General features: G+C 38.8%; 1 protein-coding gene across 2 annotated transcripts in view; it reads right to left on the bottom strand.

The window, feature by feature from the left end:
* Nucleotides 1-22267, bottom strand: part of nrp2b (neuropilin 2b) — a 75640-nt gene that overhangs the window by 39859 nt on the left and 13514 nt on the right. For both annotated transcript variants that reach the window (XM_084122662.1, XM_084122663.1), the window contains exons 3-6: nt 15366-15547; nt 3914-4141; nt 1849-2004; nt 1517-1686 (exon numbers count right to left, since the gene is read on the bottom strand). In XM_084122662.1, the coding sequence (XP_083978788.1) occupies nt 1517-1686; nt 1849-2004; nt 3914-4141; nt 15366-15547 (736 nt within the window). The remainder of the gene's footprint in view (nt 1-1516; nt 1687-1848; nt 2005-3913; nt 4142-15365; nt 15548-22267) is intronic.

The following is a 22267-nucleotide window of genomic DNA, read 5'->3' as shown; positions in this document are numbered from 1 at the left end:
TCATCAGCATCTGTGGAATCATGTTGATTACCACAGAAGATAATTTTATGTCGTCCCTCAGTTAAAAAAAAAGAAAGAAAAGAAAAGTATTATTGGAGCAGTGTTATGCAAAAGTTATCAGTTTTACCAGCTTTACATGGTCATAATATTGAGCTAAAAAAAATAATATAAATTTGCACAAGCAAGGTCAGTAAATTATCTCAGTAGTCCTATTTTAATATAATGGAATGGAATGGAATAGAATAGAATAGAATAGAATAGAATAGAATAGAATAGAATAGAATAGAACAGAACAGAATAGAATAGAATAGAATAGAGCATTCATTAACATTTATACGAAAACTTCAAGTGCCTTACTGTTTTAATTATTTTTGGCAAAAATAATAATAATAATAATAATAATACGGTACAGCCTTTTGTGGCAATTATATTTATTTTTTTACAATAGAGTGGTGCAAGTATGACATCAGAACCCAGAAGTCCTGGGTTCTTCCTTTGAGATTTTCCTATGGGGTTTAATAATGGGGTTTTTCGTTTTATGTGTAAAATAAAGCCTGTGGTAAACATGATTATACTTAATCGGTTTTTATTTCCACAAATTACACATATCCATAGCGAAAATGCAAATTTTGAAGCAGTTATGTACACTTTTAATAAGTAACTAGATAAGACAGTTTGGGGTGTGAGAATGTGCAGTTTATATTGTAGAACAAAACGTCAAAGTATCGTCAAGTTATGTTTACCACAGGCTTTATTTTACACATAAATTGAAAAACCCCATTATAAAAACCTCAAAGGAAAATCTCGAAGGAACCAGCTGTGAATTAGACTTCGCCATACCTGTACCACTCTATGGGCTGCAACTTGCAAGTGCCTTACTGTGGCACAACATGCCTCAGATGCTTTCCATAACAGATAGCTTGTATTACGCCCAGAGCATTCCTTTGGTACCTTGATTAGTTAATTTACCCTGGGTGATTTTAATGAATATCAATGATACTCGAATCTCAAATGCATGTACAAACCTAAAACAGAATGATGCCTCTCACTCTGAACACACACACACACACACACACACACACACACACACACAACAGAGCAGAGGCGTCTGAGGTGAAGTATGGTCCTCGGGCATGTTGGCATTTACGACAGCTGTTTGTCAAGATGGATGTCTGGGCCGTGGACCCTGAGAGCGAGGGAGTGATGTCAGGTGTTAACACAACGCAACAGCTGTGAGATCTTCCAGAAGCCCACAATTCAGCAGCATCCAGACACAAATACGACACACCACTTAAAGTAACACCAAAAGTAATCAGTCTCATTCTATAGGCCTGGTGTAGCACCTAACCCGAGCGACATCCGGCCAGAATCAGAAAACTCAAATCGGTCTGTCCATTCACAAGCCTTTCGAGATTGTAAATAAGTTTGCAAAAGAGCGACGAGAACTTGTTCCTTAGTCTCTCCCTTATGTGGGTGTGCAGAAGACATAAAGAGAGTGAAAGAGAGGAAACCTCACCTGGATGTATTCTTTGTTGCTGTCGTCATTGGGCGTCCATGCGTTGTCTTCAAAGTTAAGTCGAGCCTGTCTTGGAGACCATCGGCCATCATAGAAGCTGGACGATGCAGAGATCTGGTCATCGCTGATCTTGCCCGTCTCCATGCCAAGAGCATTACTGCAATGGAAATCTGAGGAACACAGAGTTTTCTCAGAATGTCTTCATATTTAGTCCGTTTTATAAAGACACCCTCTTAAACAGCTTCAATGTAGTTAGCTTCTTTGTAACTAGCGAACCAAGTTTTAAAATGTGTGGCTTTCTTCAAAGTAGAAAGAAAAAAAGGATCACATACTGTCATTGACCTCCTTGAGGGTCATGTTGTAGCGGGCAGAGAATCCATCTTTGGCCACGGCCATGTCCGTATGAAAGGACAGAGAGAGGATACCAGTGGACGACTGTATTTCAGAGGGGATTTTGGTACCGCAATGTCGTCCAATCAGAGGTCCCACTGCAAAACACAAAAATGGTTTCTCAGTGATGGGATGTGAATGGGTCTCATTTTGCTCCTGCTGGCCACTCATAAGACCAGACTGGTTATTCTTTATATGTGCCTACAACCTATACAACAGCACCTCTCTGATTGCTGGGACATTTGTCTGTCAGCAGATGTCTGTGATTTAGTTTGGTCAGGCTGTAATGCTGTAGAGAGGCTGCTGTCTCACAGTAATGAATCCATCCTCCACCCTGACACACACACACACGCACAGAGTCCCGGATGGGTGAAATAGCCTAGTATCAATCAAGTACATTGATTTTCTTCTCTTTTGGAGAGGAAAGGGCTTTAATACTGCAAGTGCTTTCGAACGGTAGGTAGAAATAACTCTCTCTATCGCCTTTGATGGTGTTGATGATCAAATCAGGTGGCTATTGTACATAACTTTGATCAGGACTCTGTGTATGTGAATCTTGCTTGTCGAAAGTTGCTTACAATCTCCCCAAAAATCAGATTTCATAAATAAATCAAGTAAATGTAAATTAAATCAGGAAAATGTAAAAACAGATGTGTTTTTTTTTCAAAGCAAGAAATATAAAAGCACATTCAAAATATTATAATATTAAGTACCGGAAGTAAATATGTATGTATATATATATGTATGTATATGTATATATATATATACAAGAAAATTTAGCATATTAAGCATATTTTAATTTTTAGCATATTTTCCACTATATTTGCATATTTCATAAAGTCATAATCATAATTACAAGTAGTGCATATAAGTAAAAAATTGACAATGATTAAGAACAATTAAGTTTTTTTTCACCAGATTTTTCACATTTTTAAAAATAAAATCAATTAAATGTAAAAATAGGCTTTCCTTTTCATGGCAAAAATATATTAAACATATTGGAAATGTTATAATATTAAGTAGACTATATTATAAAAGTGTTTATTTTTCATGAGGCAAATGAAGATGATGGTGCTCAATTAAGCATATTTTTACCATATTTTCTTAACAGTAATGCATAAGGATTAGGTAGTACAAAATACTACAATAGCACAGAAACACATTACAGTTTAATGTTTTTCATTGTTTTGTTTTTTTTCTCAAATATGATCTTGGTCAAGCTGCTTAGAGTTTATAGACCACCTTAAATATACTGTTGTGTTAGTGTCTACAGTTACTGTGCGTCTGATTATATGTGCTTGTACAATGCTACAATATGAAGCTTTACCCAGAAGCAGACGGGCGAGAGGTGGGGGCAGTACGGGGGTCTCAGGGCTGAAGCATTAATAAGACAGCTGGGGGAAAAGAGCGTATTCCGCAGCTCTCTGTTCCAGACAAGGATTAAATCCTATTTCAGTGTTATTCACGCCCCATTTTCACTTTCCTGATAAAGGTTACCATGGCTGCTGTTACCCCCCGTCCCCCATCTCCTCCACCCCTCCGTGCGGAAGAGTACGGGTGCCGTGGCTTTTTGGCCCCGCCTGGCGCAGATAAGGCAAAGCAAGGCCCTGGGCTCCGCTTTCATCTGCCAACGCTCGATACTAAAATAGCTCCAGCGGCAGCCGCAGTAACAGCATGACAGCAATGCGCCTGAGTTTCATACCGGCGGAGCTGCTGGCGCAGCGGCCAACGGACGGGTGTTGCGTGTCACAGGGCAAGAGCGAACAGCTGTATAGACTGGTGGATAAACCAACCAGATGGCCCATACAGTGTGATAGTGAACGGTATGTGGATTAGAAATCATTAAGTGACCAAATTATGCATGGCAGACAATGAGGTCAGAGGGAAATGGGAAATGCAATCCTCTTAAAGACGCGGGTGGTCTGGACATTGGAAAACCGCGGTCTAATCCAAACCTCGACTGTAAATCCAAATAGAATTCCTCGGGATTACAACATCTAGACTCACCCTGCGGGAGGCCGTCCCACACCTCCAGCCAGTCGTACTTGCACTCGCCCTCCGAGCCCTGCAAGGGGTCGTTCTCCAGGTCAAAGGTCAGGAAGGTGAGGGTGACGTCCATGTGAGGAGGGACGACGATGATGAAGGTGCACTCTAGATTGTGGGGGTATTTGTCAGGGAAGCCGGGCGACTCGATCACACCTGACGGACTGGTGAAGTTTCGGGAACAGTCGGAGCCTGGGGGAAGAGAAATCAGAAAATACATGAAGACAGCAGCTGAAACACACTGTTACGTGTATGTGTGAGACGTGATGGTTTTGTATTGACCGAAATATGGAAAGTGGACTTGTTCTGGAGGGCCAGCAGAAGCACATTACTTGCTTTCTTGTGTCAATCTCAGACAGGGAAAGAGACACACTCGGTTAGCTCGCTGAGAAAAACATATTGATGTGAACGAAAACGGGAACATTCATCAAAGCGGAGCTTTAAATATGTACAGAAAAATCCTTCATCTGCAAAAGTGCTAAATTAGAATGATTTCCCATCCCTGCAGCTGCTGTCTATATTCATTTACCGCTACAGTCGGAGATAGCGCTCAGGGTTTCTCATACTGCACGTTTGCATCTAATAAAGGAGAGATTTCAGTGAAACAGACACACGTAGTAACGTAGTTTTGCTCAGGGCAGCACAGAGCGTGTTAAGGGGTCATCTTAGGACATGATGTTGTATGATATGCATCTCAGTTTAACGTTGTGCCAGTGCTGTATAAGTAAACGCTTTCTCATTCTCTCAAAGTCTGATTTATTCTAGAGAATCAATTAATTTGGATGGTTCTTGTAATAAACAGACTTATAAATAGGTTCACTGATTTGACTCCCCACCATAGCATATTTTATAACATTTAGACCATTACTATATTTTTGACTTAGTTATACTGTATATAATGTACTGTGATCATATGTTATTTAAAGCAAGGTAATTTTTTTGTTTTTATTCAGCAATCCAAACTTTGTTCATCAGACTTAAGATGCGGTCATATTTGCTGTTGTTCGCCAACTTTTTTGTCATTTCAACGGGAATTCCGCATGAGGGCAAAATTATTTCCCGCACAGAGTTTGCAACGGGTTATGTAACAATATGTAAATTATGGTATTTTGATTTCTGGTTGAACTATCCCTTTAAGACTGTTTAGTAAAACCTATATAGTTTTATGCTGGTTTTAAGCCTGTGCTGGCCAGTGTTTGGCTTTGTATCACAAGAGTTAGTAGTGCTTCTTGTATGCTAACACATGCACAGTCATGCTTCACCTTCAGCAGTGACACACGTCCTACACACCAGCCTTTGACACGATGCACAGCACGTTCACGTGTAATGTCACCTCTTCAGAGGGATGGAGAGTCACAGAGCTCATGCTAATGCACACACCTCGACACACACAGTATGCAGTCAAGCACATTGAATCCCATGATATCATTCCTGCACTCCCAAAGGTTCTCTGAGGCACATGAATTGCCACTTGTATTATTTAAAAAATACTATAGTGTAGAACTTAAAAGAGATCTGTTGACAGGAGCTGTGGGGGTAAAACATCCACGGATCAGAGAACAAACGTTCAGTGATCTGTGACAGTGAACTCCTCAATAACTGAAACTGAAACTGAAGGCCTACTTCTGCGCTTGCAGAGCAGCTGCGTGAGTCAAAGCCCAACTGCACAGGCTGGGAGTGACAACTGTTTCACATAACCTCAAATCACCTATACACATATCTTCCTTCAGTCCTGATGCAAAATTAACAGAGCGCTATTTAAAGTACTAGAGCCGGAGACGGCAGTATAATGTCTGAGGCCTTAATGACAGGTCAGTGACCCCATGTGGACGGGTTTGGACCTGTCCTTGAGACTCACAAACATGCTCATGCACATGAGTCTACAGAGACTGTAAGATGCTGCAGTTTATAGGTACATTTTTTTAGGCCAAAAGGTTGTGAGTTTCATCCCAAATTTTGCCCCAGTAACATTTAGCGATGAGTACATCATCCAAACCGTGTTTTTGACTTATTCTAAATCACTACGCTAGGCCTACTGTATAATAAGGGACCGTTCGGTATTTATGGAAGGGGCCACCGGAGGAAAATAGGGGAGGGTCATCCAACTTTTTTTAGTCTAGGGGGAGGGTCACCCAACTTTTATATTCATTAAAACAGCAACATTTCAAAGTGGCTTGTTTGGTGCTATTTTTTTCCATTTAGCTCCATGTTGATCTCGCGTTATCAGCCCCCCTTCGATATCAGATGGGTCTGACCCAACAAAAATCCAGTTTGCCGCTGTTTGACAGTGCGCGCGCACTTCAGTTTGCGCTTAGAAAAAGTGCATCATGTCAGAACAGAATGCCAAATAAATGTTTACCCGGCAAAGCTTTAAAGCACGAGCAAATAATGAACTTTTGTGAACGTATGTCGAGTTTTACAGTATTAGGACTGAGGCGCCAGATCTGCAGCTGATAGAATGTGCGCTGTAGCGCGATACTACCATATTTTAGTTTCCATTCTTATTTTGTTTCCACGATGTGTAAGATGTAGGGCTACCACATCTTTAAATTACTAGTATTATTTAAGTTAACATAATAAAATACGTAGAACTACACCACAAAAACTAGTTGAGGATAAATTCATGCAATGCATTTAATACCAATATTCTGAAAGGAGTCAAGACATTAGAAAAATATCAGTCTACACATGCGTTTTAGCTTTTAGATGCTTTGTTGGCAGCGCCACCCACATGTTGATCGAGTCACACCGCATCAGCACCGAAAACATGATTTTTTTTTTCAAATCTAAAATCAAAAATCGTGATACGAACCAAATCGTAGGTTTGGTCTATCGTTACAGCCCTAGTAAGATGAGAAAGCAAGAGTTTATGGTTTAAAAAAAACAAAAAAAACAATGGCTATCTGAACATCTTTGCCAAGCGCAAACCAGTACAGAAGTAGGCTAATCAATAAATTATCGGGGAGGGTCATGCCTTTTTTCACAATCATTTTGGAGGGTCATAGAAAAATGTATTGCTGGCGAAGGGAGGGTCATGTCTTTTTTGACAACAGATCTCAAAACTCCTCCGGTGGCCCCTTAAATAAAAAACAAACAGTCCCTAAGTGTTTATATTCTGACTATTTTAGGCCGCGAGGGACGCCAACCACTGCGGAGTAGCCCAGAAACCCAGTACCTGAGTGACTCGTCATAGACATAAACAGAGAGAAGTAGCTCCAGTTCTTCACAATGTTCTTCCGCAAGATGCATGCAGTTTTGTTTATTAACGGCTACAGTGCCAACAGTTACATAGTGTACATTTAATAACCAAAAAGCAAATGTGTTGTGGATTTGTATATATATATATATATACATATATATATATATATATATACTGTATATATATATACTGTGTATATATATATATATATATATATATACAGTATATTCCTTATATATATAGGCGATCACAGAGGGATTGATTGAAGCCACCTCAGAGTAAAAACTAAAATAAAAATGTGTTCTAAAAAAACCCCGCTTAGGCTAGAACACAAAATTGAGATATTATAATTATTTAAGTTTTATTCATTTTTATTGAAGTAATTATTTGTCATTTAATTTTTACAATTATTTATTAATTAAAATTAATTAATGAATTAAGTGTGAATTTTAATTTTATTTTTTTTCCACTGCATTCAGTTTTCTCCCTGACAATACTACATAAACATTTATTTTCCATACTTCCAGCTTTATATCTCACAAAGTGACTATTTTATGAAGTGCATTCATGTAGCTCAAAAAGTTGATCATGGTGCCAACAAGGTCACCGGGTAAAATTGTATATACCTTGGATACAATATAAGTTGCTTTGGATGAAAGCATCTTCCAAATGCATACATGTAAATGTGTATTCCCTTATTTGTTATTTCTTCTGAGGTGTAAACAGGCTAGAGTTTTAGGGAGGTTAAGATGATAGACGAGGATGCCTGAAGCCCCCCTTAAATAGGGTGTGGAATGACCTATGCTCGTGCACCCAGCTCTCAGTGTGGGCAGGGCAGCACACAGGAAACCAGGGCCTGTCTGGCACCCTAGCAGCTGAGAGAGAGAGACAGGTCCCAGAGAGACAGCAGGTCAGGGTTAATGTTACACCCTTCTGCACTAATACAGCACACTACATCTGTTCAAGGCCTACGTGTGTGTGTGCGCGTATGTATCTGTCAGATTCACATCCTCTGCAAAATGGCTATGCATTTCCACTAGCACCTGCTTGCACACGTCAGGAGTTGAAAGTTATTTCTCTTCAGCACAAGCTCTCTTTCCTTATTATTTCTCCCATCTGCAGTGATCAGTGATATAAATAACTCATTACAAAAGTATGTCTGTGTGCAGGGCCATAGCTAGAGGATTCGGGGCCCCCTGAAAAAAATATTGATGTGGGCCCCCACCACCCTCCACCAATATCATATACTGTACAATAGATGAGCATGGAGGCCCACATACAGTATAACAGAAGAAGGTGATGTTGTTGTAAAACCTTTATTTTAAAAGTTAAATTTATATAAAAATTACAACTAATAAAAAGAAATTGTTAAATAATAATAAAACCAATTTTAAAAAAGTAACAGCAAAATAATGTTTTTTCCCCCATCAGGGAAACAGTCTGTTATAATTCATAAATCAAAAAGTAAACATTTATATGTTTGACAAGAATGCAGTCAAATTTAAAAAATAACCTAATTTATTGTTTTATTTTTTAATAAAGATAATATTATTAAATAAAGCTAAAATTTATTAATTCAAGTGCATTCGTGTTTTATTGATGTAGGCTAATAAATACATAATCAGCCGGCAGGTTAGGTGCATAATGCAATGCGTCGTGACTCGTGTCAATTTTTTAACTCTATTTACAATAGTGTAAAAAGACAGGGATTTTGAACACGTAAATCATTCGGTCGATTGTGGTGCGCATCGATAATGAAGAGCGAGTAGCCTACCCGACAGGCTGTAGACGGTAGTTTTCTTATTTCCAGCGAAATAACAATACAACCTGTCTTCAAAGAACGTCTTGATCGACTGGGATACAACAACTCTCCTGGCCTCCCTCTCATTCTTTTCATAGCATTTCTGGTGCCCTAAATTATGCCCTAAAGAATATTTTGAAAAAATATTTAACCAAATTGAATGTTTTCGTGGTTTTTATTTAAATCTCAGGCATACAACTAATATAAATATTAGAATTATTCACACAACAGGGGCCTATATAGTATAACTGCTGGATTTTGTGGGGCCCCCTGGGAAGTGGGGGCCCCTATAATTGTCACCACCTTTCACCCCACTAGCGACGGCCCTGTCTGTGTGGGTGAAACGCAGCTCTACAACAATACCCAGCACATCTTGACACAAAGACAGTGACTGATCCAGCAGTCTTATCCCTGTCCACACCGGCAGCCTAAAAATCCAATGAAAAAGACAACACCATTTTTCAATGTTTCACCAATGAGTACTCTGAAGCCTTTATGGTGCTTGTCATGAGTTTTCTCACCACAGACATAAAGTGCGATACAATACAAATCAGAAACCAAATTTAAATTCACAAAGGTTGTTCTTTGATAGATTGGAACATTTTCATTTAACTATCAATTTTGTCTCATATGTTTCTCCTAAATGAAAATAATATACATTAAGATCTATTAAATGTGAAGAGTTTATATATATATTTTACATTTTTAGATTTAAAGAAAATATTCCATTTGTGAATTTTCCTTTTTCCATTGCATTTTGTTTCCTTTCGCTCCGTGACACTCTAATACTACATAAATACAGTTGCGTGAAAGCATCCAGTCTGGCACGTTTGCTCTATTACTAGGTCAGACGTGCTGTCAGACTTCCTTTACCCTGCAATGGTGGCATTAAGCTTTACTACAGCTTGTTTCTCAGATAGGCTGTGTGTGTGTGTGTGTGTGTGTGTGTGTGTGTGTGTGTGTGTGTGTGTGTGTGTGTGTGTGCGTGAGTATATCAGAGCGTATGAGACCCTGCCAGTCATGCACTGACCCCTCATACTCACGCCACCTCAGACAGTATGCCAGACCCCCGCTGAGCCTCTACTGTACTGGGCTGCAGTATGCATGAGTGACCCCGACGCCATCAGCCTTTTTGTTGGATCTCATTAATTCATGTTTGTGATCATGGTAAAAACAGCCAGCCCGCCTGCAGAAGGATGGGGAAACTCTCCCCCACCCCTCATCCAGTAGGGGAAAGTCGCGTCTGGGCAGTGCGTTGGAGGCTCAGTGCCGGGATTGGCGTGCGTGGCTGGGTCTGTCTGTGCCGGAGGGAAATGGGGGGGCTGTTATTAAGGAGCGTTGCTGGGTAGAATAGGAATGTTTGTCATGGATGAGTGAATGGCGTGAGTCTGTGTGTAAGAGAGATTACAGTAGTGTGAGTGTGAGGTGTGCTGGCATGATTTTCATCTACGCTGTAATGCCATACACATGCATGAGCAATATGCCGATGTTGGGCAAATAACCAGGAAAAAAAACAAAACATAAAATAATCATTTAATCATTATTATTAAAATAATAATGTCTTGTGCAAGTCTTTTATAGTAAAATGGTAGTTTAACAGCGAATATACACTACCGTTCAAAGGTTTTGGGTCAGAAAGAATTTTGTAATGTTTTTGAAAGAAAACTTATTCTCATCAAGGCGGCATGAATTTGATAAAAAATACAGTAAAACAGTAATATTGTGAAAAATTGTAATTTAAAATAAAAAATTTCTATTTGATTATATTTTAAAATGTAACTTATTCCTGTGATGCATTATTATTCTGGTCTTCAGTGTCACATGATCCTCCAGAAATCATTCTAATATGCTGATTTGCTGCTCAAGAAACATATCTGATTATTATCAATGTTGAAAACTGCTTAATATTTTTCTGGAAACTGTAATACATTTTTAGGGTTCTTTGATGAATAGAACGTTCAAAAGAACATAATTTATTTGAAATTATAAATGTCTTTACTGTAAATGTAATGCATCCTTGCTGAAAAAAAAAAGTTAATTCCTACCAAAAAAAAGAGAAAATCTTATATACAAACATATACATGACAGCAACTTTTATTATAAAATGTAATCTTATATTTTGGTGTGTTCCTCACAAATCTATCATACGGCTTCAGAAAACTTGCACACATCGTATGGATTACTTTTGCCATTTTGCCCATTGTATGGAAAAGTGGAGCATAAAATCTCCACTTTTGTGTTCCATTAACAGCATAAAAACACATGGAATGGCATGAGGGGTATAATGACTATCCCTTCAAGTTAAACACAAATCCTGCTCTGCACTTTTTGATTTCATTGGTCTCCTTAGAGGTTCCAGCAGTCTCTTATTTATCTGACAGATTGATATTTCAAGAAGTTCTTTTTTCTGCATCACAACAAAATAAAACGTTTTATTGCTGTGATCTGATTGGTGAGCATTCCAGGGCATCAAATCATCTCTAGGGCAGTATCTCCATCCATTAGCCTCTTAATTCTGACAGTAGAAGGGATGCAGTCACTACTAGGCGAGCATCACTATAGCTACAGGGCAGTTGTACTGTGAGCTGTAATTCACTATACTGGAACTCCACTGATGAAGAGATGATTGGCTGAGAGTTTTTAGATTGTAACCGTGGCAACAGAATCATGTGGTTAAGTGTATGGTTGAGTAAACTAAGTGGCTATTATGAACAAGGTTCAGATCTAAGTCAGTTTGTAAGGTCACTGGGCTTTCTAACACACTGAATGCAACAACTTAATAACAACATAATAAAGATGGCTGATCATTTGAAAAGAAGTGTCTGGTTTTGGGGTGTTTTCCCCTGACCCATCCCTACTGCGCACATTAATTCTGCAAGATTGGATTCCAGACCGAAGCTCCAGATAGCTGAAGAAGTAACACATCATTTTGCTCTCAAGGGCAGGGGCTGAAATCCCAGAGTGTAGTGGCACAGGTAGCTGTTGTGCGGCTCAAGGGCGACAATATACTGATTTCCTGTGTGCAGCAGGAGGTGGAGAATTGATGCAGTGTTTCTTCCCAGCAGGCTGTGCAGCGCACGACAGACACACCTCCAGGCTGTGTATTTACCCAAGATCCCTATCACTGCTAGAGAAAACTGCCCTGGCCACGCCAGGACACGTCCAGTACATTCACCAATATAAATAAACAACACTTACACTCTGGGATTCTGGGATGCGTTCCAATTGTTTCTGTTTTGTTGAATTTTCCTTCATGTTTCCCTCTCTGTTTTACTAAGTGTTCCTTCTTTGATCCTGTTATCCACCATATATATATATATATATATATATAAATAATAATGGTGAATAACAGGATCAGAAAATAACAAGTCTGATTTAAAGTCATTATCGCTGCATCCAAAATCAAACACTTCTCCTACTATATAGTATGCGAAAAACAGTATGCCAACAGAGTAGTATGCCCGAATACATACAGTAAGCTGCATCAGAAATCGCATACTTCTCGACTATTTAGTAGGCGAAAAACAGTATGTGACAAAATAAGTATATCCGAATTCACAGTACTCATAATAAAAGAGTAGGCAAAAAGTACCCAGATAACCTACTAATTCCGGTGAGATTCTGAAGTGTGCATTTGATGGACACTTTACTATCCCATGAGGCCACTGGAGAGGATTTGTGAATGCCAGTGAATTGGCGTTACTGACGCTGGTCACATGATAATGACAACATGGCGGATGTAGTACGTCCAGATTATATTCATACTACACACATTCATACTATACAGAACGCACTTTTTTAGTGGTTGTGAAGTAATACTTATTCAAAATAAGTACCTACTCAAGAGAGTATGCGATTTCGAATGCGGCACTTGTATTTAAAAAACAGTATGCGAAAAGAAACCGGATGACCTACTACTTTTGCCGAGATTCTTAAGTGCTCATTTGATGAACACTTTACTATCCCATGAGGCCACGGGTGAGGTTTAATGACGGGAAGTGAAGCGATGCAACTGACGCTGGTAGGTCACGTGACAGTAATAACATGACAGTTGTAAATCCAAATTCCATTCATACTAGATGGAATGCACTTATTTAACAGTTGCGAAGTAAGCTCAAATTGAAAAATAGTACCTTCTCAGACAGTATGCAATTTTGGACACATCGGATGTCTCTACGATCACTACTCCTCAAATTGTCAGAGGATATGTATTAATGACAAATAGAGGTGTTTATGGGAATCTTCAAGTAATTGAGTTAATTCTTCAAATTCAGTCCAAAAAAAATCTCTTTGTTTTTGAACACGCACACATCCACACACACACTCCCACACATTTTCACACGCATCTTCTGAGTATAATGAGATCTTGTTAATGCCATGGCAACTCTGAGCTTCCACACGCCAACGGGTCTCATCATTATTGCTTGTTTATGATTAAAAAAACATGCAACCTGCCGTTGTTATAGCATTCATCACTGTCTTTGTTCATACCTCTGCGCTGTGTTAGCCAGGTTGCTATGGAGCTCTCACACTATCAGATCACACTCAACGGATTGTGTCATCACTTCCTCCGTAAAGCGAGAGGTGTGGGGCCTCTGTTCACGATAAAGTGCTCGCTGATATCTCTCACTAATGAGCGAGTTTAGCTGCCTGGTGGATCTCATTAAGGATGTGATTTTGTGTTTCAGTCCCTCAGAAGCAACTGTCACTCCAACCCAGGCCTGGACCCTCCAACTGCACACTACTAACTGGTCATTTCCGACCAATGTCTTCCTCCAGCTTCATGACAGCTGTTCCGCATGAATATCCCAGTACACTACTGTGGTGAGCTAAGAGGAGAGACCATCACACATGTTGTGTTAGTAACCCCAGCTGCCCCCCACATCCACCCAGCCTCAGGGGAGGGTAGATCAGGAGTCAATTAAAGAGGCATTCCCGGAATGCTTTCAGAAGGTTGAAAAAGGAACAAGGGATGTCTCCGCGCTGTTTATTTTGCCCGCCAGCAGGCGCCTTGATCTGAATTTGTGCCGGTGCATGTTGACCAGGCTCCGTGAAGGAGAGAGAAATCGTACCGTGTCAGAAGGCACCAGGGGTCAACTACAGTAAACCCGGTGGCTCAGAGGGCGTTCACACATACAGTAGCAAAACCCAAAGTGATTTCCCTGCAGAAAGGTTTAAAAAAATTGTCTGTTTTTGTTTTTTAGCAGCAGCAAAAGCTTATTTGATTATTTTATTTTGATAAGTAATAATGACAATAGAATAAGTTATGTTAAGTTATGGTCAATTGCGCAGACCATTAATAACATCAAGGCATCCAGCAAGGCATCAAGGCATCCCTACTAGTGACCACAGTTGTGCAAAATTTAGAATTGAAGAACTTGCCTCCTTGTAATTCATGAATGGGAATTTGACAATGCATTTATCCATCCATCCATCCATCCATCCATCCATCCATCCATCCATCCATCCATCCATCCATCCATCCATCCATCCATCCATCCATCCATCCATCCATCTAACTATTTATCAGGCCTAAAAACCTTCAAGGTTTCTATTTTTCTTCTTTTATTCAAACAATACTGTTATGAAACCATTCAACGTTTGTCTAGATAAACCTTTTTTAGTTTATTTTTTTAGTTATTTCAATTCTTTTAAATTTTACTTCCTTACATTCACATTCAAATTCTGTGTCCTGTTTGCAACATCAATTCAAATTCCAATTCAGGAACTGGAAAGGCATTCTAAATTCAGTTCTGAATGGTGCATAACCCTGCTGGTGATAAACAGGGTAGTGACCTCCAGCGATAAAATCATTCCAGAGGAAAGGATATTATAGTAACCTACTGCATTAACCAATAACCCATCGCAGCCTTTCCCTCCAATCCATAAAAGCCATTTGGATCTTGTCATAAATGGTAATCCTTTCTTCCTGATTCTAAACTCTCCAATCAGAGCCTTTCCCTCCAGTTTACAAAAATAAATCTACACCTTTCCACCATGTAATAAAACTGGTGGGCTGTCAATGACACCACACTGACCAATAGGGACTTTTCCCTCCGATTGACAAAAGCCAATCAACACTTCTCAGGAAGGTGGGATTTGACACATTGCAGCCCATGCAGCAAGAAGTGGTGGGTAGATAAAGGAAGAGGTGAGGTACATGTTTCCTGTGTGAAAGGGAGAATTTGTGATACGTGTTAAGAGAGACAGTTACATAGACACAGAAATCCTGCTTCCTTTACAGGCTCAATGGACCCACATGAACTCACCCCACGCTGTAAACGCTGTGTTAGTACAAGCGCTAAAACAGAAAACCCTTGCTTCAAGCACACAGGAGAGATGCGTAAACAGCAGGCGAGGCTTTGACACCGCATTGTTTATGATGAACTACATCCTGCTGGGTGGCACACGCTTACCTGTCTTATAGATTTCATAGCGCAGCGAAAACCCTGCCCCCTGGTGGGCGTAGTCTGAGACGAATTTGATGTGCAGAACGGGGCCTGAGGAGATGATCGCAGGGGGTGCGATGTTGCTGCAGTGTCTCCCCAACAGATCCGCGCTGTCTGAGTTACCATCGCGGATCTCAATGAAGTCATACCTATGGAGAAAACCAAACACAAAGACGTTTATTCAAGAGGTCGGATGCACGGTTAACCATCAAAACGAAAGTTTACCCAAGTTGTGTTATTCTCTGAACGGGAATAGACACCAGTTTGACAGCTGTGCGCTAGAAACACTGGCTGATACGATAATTATATCCATGTTATGGCTGATTATTGATAAATGGCCGATATTAAAAATGGATACTATTTTGTCCAAATAAATAAAAAATAAAACACAAACAAATTAAATCAGTCATTTTAACTGCTACAAGTGAACGTATGCATCACACCATTATAATGTACAGTATAAAAAATGTACTTTGAGATTTGCAAAAGATTGCATTTATCAGTTTTTGTAAAATGGAAGTGTTTTTAAATATTAGCTTTAAGTGATGGCAATCTAAATAGAAAAATAGATGCAATGGGCATAAAATATTGATTCCGATAGCGATAAATAAAACATTACTAATATTGGTAGCAATATTTAATGCATTCCCAATTTGAAAGCAGTCCATAATAACAGTCCCTTAAAGAAAGGTATTCCGAGATCTTCGCATTACTGTAAACACAACAGATTGAGAAGACGCACAACACAATGTGTGTTAAAGGTTACCCCCCCTCCCCCCTACACTGTTAACTCTGGAAACACCAACAGCCTTGGAAGAGAAAATCACAATGGTATTGTAGTTAAAAGGTGTTTGGTCTCAATTAACTATATGAAACTATGTCAATTATTCACATATTATACTTTCTACCTGGTTAATAAATAAATTCTTTCTCTGAAAAGCTTTTCAGCAAAAGGGAAGGTGTATTATCTGCTCTCTTTTGAAAGGTGAATCAAAGAGTTTCTTTTTAAAATAATATAGCAGACAGAAAGGATTCTGGGTCCAGCTGGCAGGCAGCGAGAGTAAAATGCGTTGCTACAGTACTTAGCACAGCGCTGTAGTGTTAATAGGCTGAGGTTTATGTAGCTGTACTAGCAGAAGAGCGTGACTCCACACAGCATGCTGCGCCTCATTTAACCACCAATTCAGCAAGCCTGTGGACCCTCCGAACATCTGTACCCTTCAGCGCTGGAGAGTCATTGTCTAAAACACTGATCCAACTCAAGAGACAAGTGCACAGACAGAGAAATCAATGAGCCTCGAGTTGGAGAAACTATGCTTTCTCGCCTCTGACATATTTATTCAGTGTGGTGTATTCCTACAGGACAAATGCATTGCTCAGTCATAGTTTGGGAGGCTTAATGGAGTTCTCAGTTATGATTCATTGATGTACTCAAGTCTAACAGGTTATTGACTACAGTAATATTGTCAAAAAAAAAAGAAAAAAGAAAAAGATGTAGACACCCCTGTTTGCTTGTTGAATTCATGTTTTTTATGGGTTTATCTACACTATACCGTTAAAAAGTTTGGTGTCAGTAAGTTTTTACATGCTTATGAAAAAAGTATCTTATGCTCACCAAGGCAGCATTTATTTGATAAAAATACAGTAAACCACTAATATATTACAACCATTTGAAAGAACCATTTTTCTTTAAGAACGTAATTTATTCCTGTGATGGTAAAGCTGAATTTTCAGCATCATAATCCTTCAGAAATCATTCTGATATGCTTGATTTGCTGCTCAAGAAACATTTCTTATTATCAGTGTTAAAAACTGCTGTGCTGCTTAACATTTTTGTGAAAACAGTGAATTTTTTCCCAGGATTTATTTATTTATTTAAATAAAAGAACGTTCAAAAGAACATAGTTTTTTTTAAAATAATTTGCTGTCACTTTTGATCAATTTAATGCATCCTGAACAAGAAGTATCAATTTCTTTTGAAATATCTTACTGACCCCAAACTTTCAAATTGTAATGTAGCTTTAATTACTACACTGTAATTTGAATTAAACTGGCCACAATTTACATGAAGCTGAACTGGAATTGGATTTGTAATTAAACAAAAGTGGAACTGACTGAATTCAAGGTTGCACTGCATTCTAGAAAATGAATTGTTCTTCCATCCTGGTCCATTATTTACATTAAAAGCCTGTAAAACATTCAAACTTTAACTTTTAAACTTTCCAACTTTCGGTTTTCAAAGTTTGTTCTCGAGTGTGCTAACATCTTAATTCCTTCAACCCTGTCTGTTTGTCTTCTATTTGACAGGTTGTGGGGTTCACAGAATCCATAAGAATAAAGGAGGCTATCTCAGGAGCTGAAGGCACCAAACACTCTCCAATCAAACATTTGCACAGCCCTCCTCTGTGCCTCTGATAACATGTCCCACCTCAACTCGCACTTCTGTCTCTTTCCTCAAAATGACAGGACACTCTGTGATAAAGGATGAAAACATGACAGCGAGAGAGAGATGAAAGTACAGAGTAACCATCTGACAGATGCCAGCAGCTGTCTTTAACCTGCCTTTAACACACACCAGCACCGTCAAATAAATGTCTTGGCGCATAGAACACAACCACACAAACACTATCTATTCTTTTTTAGTGAACTTTCAGGTGCTTTTCATTTCAAATTAGTACAGAGTTAAAAGTTACTCTCACTTTTTCTGATTCATTACAGTCACCAATTAACTAAGACACAAACCCTCTTACAAAAACAACATTCACCTCACACTGAGGACACATGCTGTGTGGGACCATTACAGTCACATGGGCGCCAAACAACAGCACAAACACTGGCTTGTATTTGCAGTGGATGCGACGGTAATACGATTTTCATGGATCTTATTCCTGAATGTTGTTACTATGGTGAATCTGTTTGGGGTGAGAATGCTGCCATTGTTGATCGACCCTGAAAAATGTGTTCATACGTAAACTCCACATTTTTGTGTGTCAAAGACTGATTCTGTTTTCTCTGTTGGCCACTTTTCCACTTGTTTTTCTTTTGATCTGCCTTGTTTTCACTCTTACTTTGCACCAGCAAACTAGGGTAAACACAGGCTTTGGCACCCTGAGCTTGTGTATGTGTGTGTGTGTGCTCTCTAAATAATGTGTTTGACTTGACCACCGCAGAGTAAGTATCTGCAGATGTACCCCTCCTCCACCATCAGAGACACATGCTAATTGCCTTTCACATGTTGTATCTATGAGCCAGTACTTTCTCACACCAGCACAATCTTCTTTTTTTTTTTAAAGCACAATTAAAACTATGTAATGTTGACCAATGTGCTGTACAATCACACAGTAAAATTACACAAATAAAATGTACTTTCAGACAAACAATGACTAACAACATCTGTTAAGAGCCTCTTGCCAATTAGCCTACTGAACCAAACGCTAATTCAAGTAATGTAATTTCAGGTTTCATTAAAAAATAACCTAAAGAGGACCAGTCTAAGATGTAGAGGTAGATTATTCCAGCTACAAATGCCCGGTCACCACTTAATTTCAACCTGGTTCTTGAAATTACTTATCAAGCATCAGACGTCCCCTGCAGATCCAGGCACAGTTTTGCTGACACAATATAAAATGAGACTATTTTGTGGTTGACAGCAACATACTGTAAATGAGAGTCATATATCGAGTTTTTAGTAAAAGTGAAGGTAATTTTTGCACCTTTTTCTTTTTTGAGTGGATCAAATGCGTCGGACGTTGGCTCAACTGACAGCCTCAAATTCAGTTTGGAGGCATTAATGGAAATCACACATGCACCTTCATGATGAATTGTTTTTCATGCGCTGTTTTAAACTTGTATATATATCCCTAGCGAAATATAAATAATAAAATGAAACAAACTTTTACAAAAGACAAGAAAATGTTTTGTTGCTGATTTCAAAAGATGTGCGTCCAATCAAACTCTATGGTATTTTGCTTGTATAAGTTATTTGTGACTTGGTAGAAGCTAGTATAATTAAACAAATGCCAACATGGACAAGTTGTGTGATGTATCATCATCCTTTAAAACCATAAAAAAAAAAAAAAAAATGATGAAAGGTTGAAATAAGACCCAAACTACATAAAATATGAGTAATGTTTGGGACCGTGTTGATTGTAAAATCTGGGACTTGATGGACAAAATCAGTTGGAAAACCATAAATGTTCTGCTTGAGCAAGTTTTAAATAATTGTCTTGTTAGATTAAACAGTGCTTCACTGGATTTTATCAGGATTTTCATCCAATAGTTTTTCATCAAAAACCACATTCTGGACATACAGTATTACACTTACACAGATACTGGACAGCTACAGGCCAGCAACCTTTTCTAAACCCACGACTATAGAATAAAATATAACTGAAAGATTTTACATGTTTACATTTGTACCAAAAAAATTAAAATATCTCAGACTTGTTTCTTAGATGAATCGATTAAGATTCACTCCAAGTGAAAGGAAGTCTCTCCCATTTGACTGAAAGTGAATAATCACAGGCTTTGTCTAAAAACCTCAATCTCACCCAGTGGAAGAATTAAAATGCTGAAAGTGCCTCTAAAATATTAACTGCTTGTCCGAGAGCATTCCCAGACCGTGCTCATCTACCATTTGTTTGGTCATAAAACCAAGGTATGAAGGAAGAAACAGAAGTGCTGCAATCTGGGACGATAGCTACTGAATCTTCCGCTATACTCACAGTTCTAATGGAATATTGTACAATGCAAGCATAAACACACCAATCTAACCCTCTCATATCTAAGACCTTCTGGCCTGTAAGCCTAGCAAAGCCTGTAATGGTCATAACAGATATGCCTATACTCTGAGAATGATGTGATATGTGTGGGAGACCTGTGTGACCCCCTTGAGTCCTGTCCGGCTTCACACCATCCATCGATTCTTCATTACAAGCGGAAAACGTGCATTGATCAGAAGGATCCCTGGGGAGCCGCACGGAGCGATGATATCATCCGCTACTGTTGGCCTCACTCGAGAGGAAATCTAGCTGTGAAGTTAGATGCGTCCATTTGTCAAATCTATCATGGAAAAAGACCCACATGGAGAGACAGAGGGGGAAGCTGCTGTGTAAAATTGTTCCTTTCATAGACGTTAACGTCAGTCACGAGCAATTAAGAGCCTAGTGCGTTCACACAGGGCTAGCATACTGTAGAGTCACTACTGTCCCCCGTGAGGTTACTACAGGAACAAAGGCAGCTGTCTCCGTTCCCCAGCTGGAGACGGTGGGGTGTCCCAGGGTCTGTGATCACTGCTCTGCATGTGCCTGGAGTTGAGAGGTCTAAAAATGCTCTCGAGCGATCGTCAGTTCGGATCTCCTTCATCACAGAAGACAATACAGAGACGTCACCAAACGCGAGGCCTTGGCTCACCTCGCTGTAGTAAGAGTGTGAAGCTAATATATATATATATATATATATATACAGTCTTGAAGCCTCAGAGATGTTATCACTCGACTGAATTAATAAAATACCTGGGATGAAGGAGAACGGAATATCCATTCCTTATGTATTAATATGGTGATTATAGATAGTATCAAAAACTGGAATACTGTGCCAGAGTGAGGAAAATAGAGTGTAAAGAGTGGGGAAGAAAAACAGATAAAGATGAAAGAGAGATAGAGAAAGCAAGTGGTAAAAGATAGAGAGAACCATGACTTCAACCTGCTCAGTCCCGTTTCTATACCCATGTCATTCAGTAGAGCAGCATTGCTGATCGCATTACAGATATATCATGATAAATCAACCCATGCTTATTATATTTATTCCACAATAATCTATTTATAATTTTTAGAAGCGGGACACATCTGATGCTGTGCCAAGGAGGCGTGGAACAATCTGATGAATTAGGATGAAGCTGGTACGACAAGTGAGACGGTGTCTTTCGTGTAAGCTCTGAGTGGTACCTGTAAACCTGGATAAATTTACTCTTTTGCATTGTGTCTGGTGCTTGTCATCCACCTGATGTTTCAGAGAGCTCTGGATTTCATCACATTCTCTGGCAACAGGAGAATAACACAATACTACTTTTAAAGATGAGCTACAGACATAAAGTATGTTTCAAAAGTAGAAAGGATGATTAGTGCACTCAAGATGCTGACTATGTAGGCAGCTCACTAGTAAAGTTCATGAGTGGGAAAAAGACAATTATGCTGCCCTATAAAATATCTTCTTTTAGCCAAATTGCTAGGTATCATTGCATGTATCCTTAACAGAAAAGACAATCCAATAATGCACCGCAACAATTATGAATAATTTATATATAGAAATATACTTAAAATTAATTAAATAGCCAATGAAAGAAATAATAATCAATACAATTAATATAAATATTTATATATAAATATATTTACATGTATATACTTTTAATGCTATAAAAATAAAATAAATAATGAATAATAATAAATAATAATTATTATAAATAAAAACAATAAATTAATTAATAATACAAATAATAATTATTAATAAAAATAGGTTATACTTTATTTTAAGTACTGAGTAATATTAAACAACAACATATTTATAAGGGTTAAAATAGGGTTTGGTTTAGGGTTAGTTGCATGTAATTATGCATAATTCACTGTTATTACTACAGTAACATTCAAGTGTAAGGACACTAAAATAAACTGATAAAAAAATGTATGTAAAATGTGTGCGCTCTGTATTGCAATGCTAGCTTAGCAACATGCTAACTTGAGTTGAGTGTCCCATGCTGATTTAAACACTGGCTGCCTGCAAAGTGGCATCCTTTCCTTTATAACAAGTACTGTAACAACTTTTCCCACCTCCAGTCTCTACAGAAAACTGGAAATGCTGTGGAAGAAGTGTTT

Source organism: Abramis brama, assembly GCF_963993115.1.
Source record: "Abramis brama genome assembly, chromosome: 8".
Taxonomy (NCBI): Eukaryota; Metazoa; Chordata; class Actinopteri; order Cypriniformes; family Leuciscidae; genus Abramis; species Abramis brama.
This window is presented reverse-complemented; position numbering and strand designations above follow the sequence as displayed.